The 9920-nt window shown below is 52.1% G+C and overlaps 1 protein-coding gene across 1 annotated transcript; it reads left to right on the forward strand.

Annotated features, from left to right (window-relative positions):
* The first annotated feature begins 24 nt into the window (after window positions 1–24).
* Window positions 25–9717, forward strand: SDHAF2 (succinate dehydrogenase complex assembly factor 2). Its single transcript, XM_081098922.1, has 4 exons — window positions 25–87; window positions 2772–2995; window positions 3121–3230; window positions 9517–9717. The coding sequence occupies exons 1-4, from the start codon at window positions 52–54 to the stop codon at window positions 9651–9653; spliced, it is 507 nt and encodes a 168-aa protein (XP_080955048.1). The 5' UTR covers window positions 25–51; the 3' UTR covers window positions 9654–9717.
* The last annotated feature ends 203 nt before the right edge of the window (window positions 9718–9920 follow it).

Consider the following 9920-nt stretch of genomic DNA (forward strand, 5'->3'; position numbering starts at 1 on the left):
GGAGTTCCCGGAAGTGGCCGGGGACCGGCTTCCGGTCCAGGTCGGGGCAAAATGGCACTGGCGGCTGTGTTGCCGCCTCTGGCGCGGGTGAGGAGCGTGGAGGTTGTGGGGCCCCAGGCGGGCCGCCGCGGGCGCTGAGCTCGTCCTCCTCCTCCGTCTTCAGCCCGCGAGCGGTGTCCAGCTGCTGACGGCCGGGGCAAGGGCAGGCCAAGGAGAGGTCCTTCTCGCAAAGTTAGGAGGTTCCAGTCGCCCCCGCCCCCTCCCGAGCCCGCGGTGCCCGTCCTGTAGTGTATGAGCTAGATCCGCCTTCCTGCCCGGCCCCGTGCGGCTTTCACCTGTTCCCCCCGGGGAGAGGGGGGCCCGGGGTCCTCAGGGCGCCCCAATCTCTGTTCTTGTCTTTCCTGCTACCTGGCACGGTCGCACGCCTCATCGTACGGCCTCGTCCTTTTCCGTGTAGGTGTTTACCCCTGTCCACCTCTCTCAGTGCTCCTTTTTGCTGCACCCAATAGCATTTTGTATGCGGTGTCTTTTGTCTCAAGATAGTTCCCGATTTCCCGTCTGATCTCTTCTTTGACTCATTTGAACCATCGGTTAAGAGTGTTGGTTTCGCGTACTTGCGCACGTTCCAGTTTCCTTCCATTGTGGTCAGAGAAGGTCTCGTATAATTTCCAGCTCCTTGGACTCCGTGTTGTAACTTCACCTGGGCTCTCCCCGGGGGCAAGTGCCCAGTGTGCTTGAGCAGAGCATATGCTCGCGGCTGGTGGGTGGAATGTTCTGTCTATGTCTGTCTGGTCAGTTGGGTCTGTAGTGTTGTTCAAGTTCTCTGTTTCCGAATTGATCTGCCTGGATGCTCTGTGAGGTATTGAAATCTCCTATCATTGTGTTGCTATTTCTCCATTTGGTCAATGTTTGCTTCTTGTATTTGGGTGCTCTGGTGTTGATTGCATGTGTATTTATCATTGTTATATCTTCCTGATGAATTGCCCTTTTTATCATTACACTAGAGGCCTGGTGCACGAAATTTGTGCACTGGAGTGTGTGTATGTGTGTGTGTGTGTGTGGGTGTGTGGTGGTGTGGGGGGGTGTTCCCCTCAACCTGGCCTGCACCCTCTTACGGTCTGGGAGCCCTCGCTCCTTATCTCCCACCTGCTCACTGCTCCTTACTGCTTGGCTCCCTGCATCTGCCCCCTGGTGGGGAGGGACCTGGGGAGCTCTCCAGGGCATGTCTGGCCTGTCTTGCTCAGTCCCTATCCGCAGGATCCCAGCAGCAAGCTAACCCACTAGATGGAGCATCTGCCCCCTGGTGGTCAGTGCACATCATAGAGAGCAGTTGAGCGGCCTTAGCATATTACGCTTTGATTGGTTGAACAGCCAACTGGACAACCAGACACTTAGCATATTGGGCTTTTATTATATAGGATAATGCCCTCCTTTATCTTCTGACAGGTTTTTTTTTTTCCCCTGAGAGTTTTTTATTAAAAGTCTGTGTTGTCTGAGATGAGGAGGGTCATTCTGCTCACTTTTGCATGGACTATGTTTTCCTCATCCTTTCACTTCAGCCCATGTGTATACTTACATCTAAAATGAGTCTCTTGTAACAGCATATAGTTGGGTCTTACTTATTATTATTTTCTAAATCTTCACCTAAGGACATGCTTATCGACTTGAGAGAGAGGGGAAGGAGAGAGAGAGATACGTCGATGGGCGAGAGAAACATAGATCGGTTACCTTCTCATACGAGCCCTGATCAGGGATTGACCCTGCAGCCTTTCCATGGACAGGTCGATGCTCCAACCAACTGAGCCACACTGGCCAGGGCAGTTGGATCTCATTGTTTTGTCCATTCGGCCACTCTATGTATTTTGGTTGGGGAATTTAATACATTTCTATTTAAAAAGCCAGGAGGTGGGGGTTTTCTCCTGCTCATTCTATGCTGGGCCAGGGGCAGGGGCCATGGTGGGGGAGTGCGGGCCAGTCCAAACCCTTGCCTTTGTTCTCGACAGCACCCAACCTGGTGCCATCTCCTGCGAGCACTTAGGTTCAGAGAGAACAAACACTAGCCAATCTGGCGGCCCCCTGGGAGGTCGGCATGTGGGGCGTATGTCTCGGGCTCCCCTTTCTCTCCTGGGGGAGACACCAGCAGCTGAGGGTTTTCTTCAGTCGGACCAGGCTGGGCCAGGGGGCGGGACCGAGATGAATGACTGCCATGGCTTTTCCTTCCAGCTTTGAAGCAGCTGCTCTGCTTGCCCGGGGTTTGGGAGCCTCTTCACTGGTTTCGGGATTTCTCATGAAGGGAACCATCCGTGTGTTACGGAGTTGATGGTTTCCAGGAGCAGGAGAGCGTGGGGCTGCCTGTCCTGCCATCTTGCTGACATGAACACCTTCTCCTGGCATCAGAGGCTTTGCCCTTCTCTAGATCGGGATCCCTTGGAGGATTAGGGTCCATGCCATCACTGCATGCTCAGATTTTAACACGGTCAAGAGACACTGCATCGGGGGAGCACGTACTCTGCTGAAGAACTTCTGGAAGGGCACTGGTCAAGAACGTGTTGGCCGTCAGGCTGGCTTTCGGGTCTGACTGCAGTTACTGTCGGAGGGACCTGGGTTCGTGTTCTCGCCTCCCTGAGCCTGGGCCTCTAAGCTGTAACGTGGGGCCAGTCTCAGCGAAGCTTCTGGAGGACTGGCTGAAATCCGACGCGCTTGGCGCCCAGTGCGTGTGGAGGGTGACGGGGTCGGATGCTAAAAAGATGTCTGTGGCCTGTCTGTTTCAGATGCTTGCTCTGTCCAGGCAGCACCTCGTGTCTCCTTTGCCCAGCGTGACATCCTCCAGCCGTTTCTACAGAGGTGACAGCCCGTCAGATTCCCAGCAGGATATGATTGAAATCCCTCTGCCTCCGTGGCAGGAGCGACCGGATGAGCCCATAGAGACCAAAAGAGCCCGCCTGCTGTATGAGAGCCGGAAGCGGGGCATGCTGGAGAACTGCATCCTGCTCAGGTGGGGCGGGGCTGGGGGCCATTGCCCTGTGGCTGGAGGCGACCGGACCGGCCTTTTAACTTCTTCCTTTCTCTCTCTCTCTCTCTCTCTCTCTCTCTCTCTCTCTCTCTCTCTCTCGTTTTTAGCCTCTTTGCTAAAGAATATCTGCATCAAATGACAGAGAAACAGCTGAACCTGTACGATCGCCTGATTAATGAGCCCAGTAATGACTGGGATATTTACCACTGGGCTACAGGTACGGGGGGAGGCAAGCGGAATGTGAAAAATAGGATCACTTGGGCTGATTTGAGTCTGGGATTATATCCTAGGCAATCCCCCCCCCACCTCCCCCCCGCTTTATTCGTGCAAATAGACATTCACCAGACACTGTTCATTTTTCCAAAGTGTGTAACATTTGTCTGCTTAGTTAAGGTTCTTTGTGTGCAAACAGTAGACTCCTGTTCTGTGTAACGTAAGCAAAAAGGGAATTCAGTGAGACTGTACAGGTCTCCGAGGCAGGTTGAGGAGAGGCTCGGCTGGGACTGGAGTGGAGCCAGAAACGGACACCTCACCCGTTCTCGCACCCTCTGGGTCTTCGGTGTTTTTGTTCCCACTCAATGTGCGTCACAAAATAGGAGCCGTTCTGCAGGTCCATGTCTCCTCTGTTCTGACAGATTTCCTCGGTACTCGTTCTATCTGTTAGTAAGAAAGGACCGTATAATCTCATCCGTAATTGTGGATTTATTACTCCTTCCAGTTCTCTCAGTTTTTCTTCATATATTTTGAAGCTCTGTTATTATGTGGAGACATATTAGGATTGTTACATCTTCTTGATGAATTGACCCCTTTATCATTATACTAGAGACCTGATGCACAAAATTCATGCAAGAATAGGTCTTCCTTCCCCTGGCTGCTGACACCGGCTTCCCTCTGGCACCTGAGACCTGGGCTTCCCTTGCAGCCCCGGCTTCGTCAGGAAGGTTGTCTGGAAGGATGTCCAGTCTAATTAGCATATTACGCTTTTATTATTGTAGATAATGCCTGTCTTTGTTGCTGATAGTGTTCCTTGTTCCAAAGTATCTGATCGTAATTTAGTCACTCCACGTGCTTTTGATGAGTGTTTGCATGGTATGTTTTTCCATCTATATTTCTGTTGTTATGTAGTAAATTAACACAAACTTAATGACTTTATTTTTGAAAATTTATCTTTATTGTTCAAAGTATTACAGATGTCCCCTCCCCCCTTCATTGACACCCTCCACCCCACCACTCCCACAAACTTAGTGACTTCAAACAACCCCTGTCTGTTAGCTCAGAGCTGTGCCCAGATCTCACAGTCTGGAAACTCACTCAGGTTGTAGGACTGACGTCCCAATGGTCTTGTGAGTTGTTGATCTCTTTCAGCTCCTGGAAGCCACTCTCAGATCTGTGCCCTGTGGCCCCTCCAGCTCAGCAGTGGAGCCTCCCTCACAAGGAATCCCTCTCAGGCTTCAAAGCTACCCTGTTTCCCCTCTGTCCCCTCCTGGAGGAAACCCTGCTTTTAATAGAGCTCATGTGATGAGGTCAAAACCACTTGGAAAAGTTCCCTGTCCCAAGGCCAGCTGTGCCGCAGCGACATGACCGGTCGTGCTCACAGGCGGGGATTTCACAAGCCTGTGCGCCGTTCTTTTACTTTAAGTTGAGCCTCTTGCAGACAGCATACTTAGTCTTTATTTTTTGTCCAATCTTATCATCTCTATCTGTTCATTGGTATGTTTTGGTCATTTACATATAATTAATTATCAATGTGATTGCATTAAAATTTACCATCATTTTGTTTTCTATTTCTTCCATCTGTTGTTTGTTCCTTTTCCCCTCTATTTCCATGGGGTTTTTTAAATGAGTATTTTAAATTTTACTCCACTTTTGCTTTATTATTTATACCTCTCTTTATAATTTTTTTAGTGATTGTCCTAGGGCTGGCAGTCTACATCTTTAATTAATCACAGTCTACCTTCAAGTAATATTATAGTACTTCATGTATAATGTACGAACCAATTCCTCCCTCCCACCTTCTGTGCTATTGTTGTCATACCTTCTATTTTTACTTACGCTGTGAGCCTGCACTACATTTCTGTTGTTTTACTTCAGACAATTATCTACAGAGCAATTTAAAATAAGGAAAAGGATAGCATATACATATGTAAAAGTTATAACATAGTATCTTATATGTAAATACATGGATAATGTAATATGTAACATTTATATAATATATAATTACATTATCCTATATCATAAGAGGCTAATAAGCAAATTGACTGAATGGCAGAATGACCAGTTGCTATGACGTGCACTGACCACCAGGGGGCAGACGCTTAATGCAGGAGCTGCTCCCTGGTGGTCAGTGTGCTCCCACAGGTGGAGTGCCGCTCAGCCAGAAGCCGGGCTCACGGCTAGTGAGCACAGCAGCTAGTGAGCGCAGCGGCAGTGGCGGGAGCCTCTCCCACCTCCGCGGCAGTGCTAAGTTCCGGAAGCCAGTTCCAGATAGCGGGGCTGAATCGAGTGGCTGAAGGGCATTTCCCCAAACCTGAAAAGGATAATTGCTTGCTGCCAGACAGCTAAGGGCATCTTAATCTACATGTTATTGCCTCCTACTGGCCAAACACCTGAACAGCCGAAGGCCAAAACCTGATAATCTGACAATGGTCTCTGTATACGAAACCTGACCCTTTGATGTGTACATCTCCGCCTCACCTTAGGACAAATTGTGTTAATAAAAAGCAAGGGGTCTGCCAAAGCCGGTTTGGCTCAGTGGATAGAGCGTCGGCCTGCGGACTGAAAGGTCCCAGGTTCGATTCTGGTCAAGGGCATGTACCTGGGTTGCGGGCACATCCCCAGTGGGAGATGTGCATGAGGCAGCTGATCGATGTTTCTCTCTCATCGATGTTTCTAACTTTATATCTCTCTCCCTTCCTCTCTGTGAAAAATCAATAAAATATATTAAAAAAAAAAAAAAAGCAAGGGGTCCTGAGATGAGGAGATCTTAGTTTCTTTAGCTAAGCTCCTCTGACCCCCCAAATGCCTTTCAAAATTATGTTTCGTCTCTGGACTCTTTATTAAGTTACACATAGCCCTTCTCCAGATTGCTGAACCCCTTCTTAATGCCGGAACAAGAACCCCGGCAGCTAAGGACCCCTCGGAGGATGTCCACCTGCCAGCTTAGGCCCGCTCCCCACGCAGAGCAGGCCTAAGCCAGCAGGTGGACATCCCCCAAGGGGTCCCAGACTGCAAGAGGGCACAAGCCGGGCTGAGGGACCCCACCCAGTACACAAATGTTGTGCACTGGGCCTCTAGTATTTTATATTACCTTATTTTAATCATCTCTGAGTTCTTCATTTCTTTATGTAGATCCATGTTTCCATCTGGTATCATATTCCTGAAGAATTTCCTTTAATATTTCTTGTAGTGTAGGTCTGCTGCTTTTGGCATTTTTGAAAGATATTTTCAGTGGATATAGAATTATAGGTTCACAATTTTTCCGCACATTATAGGTGCACACTTTTTGCTAGGCTGGAGAACTGAGTCAGTCTGTTCAGTTGAGCTGGATTTGGGTTGTTATTGCTTTGGTTACCTTGTACCACCAGCTTCAAATTCCCTTAGTGTTACCATGTGCCATTTTCTGGTCTGCCTGGTTTTTGGCATGGCGTCTGCTGTGTCTTTGTTCCTTTGTATATAATGTATCTTTTCTTTCTGAATGTTTCCAGCATTTTATCTCTGGCTTCTAGCAGTTTGAATGTGATATGCTAGATGCTTGTGTTTGGTATTTATCCTGCTTTGGGTTCTCTGGGCACGTTGGGTCCAATTACACTTAGGTTAGACTGTTGAATATTATTTCTTAGTTTTTGGATTGTTCTGTGTCTCTTACTCTTTTTTTTTATGCATCAGTTTGGGTAATTTGTGTTGGATAATATCTATGGACCTATCCTCAGTTCACTATGTCAAATCTCAGGATGGACCTGTTGAAGTCATTCTGCTTATTTGCTTATTTTTATTTATTTATTAAATATGTTTTCATTGATTTCAGAGAGAGAGGAAGGTAGAGGGAGAGAGAGAAACATCGATGTGAGAGATAAACATCGGTTGCCTCTCACACGCACCCCAGCACCCTGACTGGGGACCGAACCCGCAGCCCGTGCACGTGACTTGACCAGTGACCCCTCAGTGCATGGGACGACCCTCCAGCTGAGCCATACCACCGGCAAGGGCTGCTTGCTTTTATTTTTAACCTTCCCCTTTCACTTTTACAGTTTCCACCTATGCTGGAGTTCCTCACCGGTTCATCCATTTGTGTCTTCTTTTTCCACTAGGGCAGTGGTTCTCAACTTTCTGGCTCTTTAAATACAGTTCCTCATGTTGTGACCCAACCGTAAAATTATTTTCGTTGCTACTTCAGAACTGTAATGTTGCTACTGTTATGAATCGTAATGTATCTGATATGCAGGATGGTCTTAGGCAACCCCTGTGAAAGGGTCGTTCAACTGCCAAAGGGGTCGCGACCCACAGGTTGAGAACCACTGCACTAGGGCCTTTAACATGTTAGTCATAGTTGCTTTAAATTCCCTAAGAGTCTAACATCTGGGTCATCCCTTGGTCTGTTTCTGTGGATTGCTTTGTCCCTTGACTGTGTGTGTGTGTGTGTGTGTGTGTGTGTGTATCTCCTCATTGTGTGTTGAATGTTAGACATCGTGAGTAAGACCAGGAAGACTGAGGTAGGTAGTATTTATGCCTAGAAGTGGCCTGTGTGTGTCCGGCTGTTAGCGTGGGGGTCAGTTGGGTGAGGAGTGAAGCTCACTTTGGACGTATTGTTGCTCTGGCTCCCCTCGGTGCACCACCAGCCCTACTGTGACCATGTGCTAGGGAGGGACGGAACTTCCGAGGCGTTTCTGCAGTGCTGCTGTTCACCCTCCGCTTCCAGCCTTCCTTGCATGTCTGTGCCTCAGTTGTAGAGCCTGCTGCTCTCTACTTGGTGCTTGTTAGTGGGGGAGGGGGAGGGGGAGGGGGAGGGTCTCTGTGGGCCCCGCCCAGCTCAGTCCCTGTGGCCCTGGGTCTGAGGGGCGGGCCTTCTCAGCGACCCACCTGCTCATCCCCCAGGAGAGGACTTGCTTTTCCTTTACCCTCCCATCAGCCCAGATGGGTGCTCGTGTGCCCGGGGGAGACAGGGTTTGCTCACCTGCTCCCGGGGGCTTTTGTTCTGCAGAAGGCAGGCCTGGGCCGGGCTTCACGCTTTCTTCGCCGTGGGGTCTGCACCCCTCCCCTGGGCCTGCGTCCTTGAGGGAGGCTTTCTCTCCAGCCTCCCGTCCTGACCCAGGCTTGTCAGGAGCATCCTCGGGTGAGAGAACCTGTCCGTGGGTGGGACTCCCCTGCGTCCGTGGGTGGGACTCCCCTGCGTACGTGGCGAGTGCACAGCGGCTTTTAGCGGCTCATTGACATTCAGCCGAGGCGTCGCCCTGTCTGTGTCCTGCCCGGTGCCTCTTCTGTGCTCGGGCGCAGGCCAGCACGTGCTCAGGCCCCCGTCTCCTGGGGGCGCCCCATAGGTTTCACTCTGCTCGGGGTCTGTGACCTCAGCGCCGATGGCCTCATGAGGACGCGGGAGTCCAGTCCACCTGGCTTCCTGTTGGCTTCCAGTCCACCGTCACACCCTAGGGGGCCCGAGCCCCTCAATCTTACTTTGATCATTACAGAAACCCCGAGGCCTGGCCCCGGGTGCTGAGGGGGACCAGACTTGGTGTTGAGGAACGCCCTCCTGGTGGCGTGTTAGCCTTGGAGGGAGGGTGATTCCCGCACACATTACCGCAGCTTCCGGGGGAGGGTGCGGGGGGGAGAAGCTTTGCTTGTCGTTTGAATCTTGAGGGTCTCGGGGCGGAAAGAAAGGTTGGAGGTGAGCCGCGCCCTGCCAACCGCCCCCCCAGACTGAGGCTGGCCTCCTCATCTCTGCTTTCCATGCCTTCGTCCCTTCCGATCTGCTTCCGGGTTCATGTCCGCTTTGTGGGCCTCCACTCGCCTTCCCCCGAATCCCTTTTTGCTTGAGTGACTTGAGTTACTACTTTCTGTCACCTACAACCAAGGGCCGTTGCCTCAGGAAGTTTACAGACTAGAAAGGAAAACACAGTCACCGAGAACAACGGAAATACCAAATGCAGGGCAGAGCGGGCCGCGGAGCTGGGACAGGCCGGGTGCAGGCGGGAACCTTGTTTATAAAAGACCAGACGGTAAAGGTTTCAGCCTCGCGGCCATAGGTGTCCGCTGCACCCGCTCTGCCGTCGGCGCCCAGGAGCAGCCGCAGAGGCAGGTCGCCCGCCGAGCAGCGGCCCCGGTCAAGCTAGTCGCCGGCGCCCGCGGCCATGCCTGCGCTCGGGGCGGTCTGTGCGTGCGTCCGCGCTGCCGGCTGCGCCCCCCCCCCCTACCCCCCCCAGGCTCCAGCCGAGGCGGCGTCTCAGGGTTCAGACCCTTCGCTACCTGCTGGCTGACTGACACGGGTCGCTCTGCCCGCTCTTCTCTTGCAGAAGCAAAACCGGCGCCAGAAATATTTGAAAATGAAATCCTGGCGCTGCTGAGGGACTTCGCGAAAAACAAAAACAAGGAGCAGCGGCTGCGCGCCCCGGACCTTGAGTACCTGTTCGAAAAGCCCGGTGGGCGCTGAGCGCCCCCTGCCGCCGCCCCTGCCCCCCCTCCCTTCCCCTCAGCCCACCGCCCCGCCCCCTCCCTTCCCCTCAGCCCACCGCCCCGCCCCCTCCCTTCCCCTCAGCCCACCGCCCCGCCCCCTCCCTTCCCCTCAGCCCACCGCCCCGCCCCCTCCCTTCCCTTCCCCTCAGCCCACCGCCCCGCCCCCCTCCCTTCCCTTCCCCTCAGCCCACCGCCCCGCCCCCCTCCCTTCCCCTCAGCCCACCGCCCCGCCCCCTCCCTTCCC

The sequence above is a fragment of the Myotis nattereri genome (assembly GCF_964212035.1).
Source record: "Myotis nattereri genome assembly, chromosome: 9".
Lineage (NCBI taxonomy): Eukaryota > Metazoa > Chordata > Mammalia > Chiroptera > Vespertilionidae > Myotis > Myotis nattereri.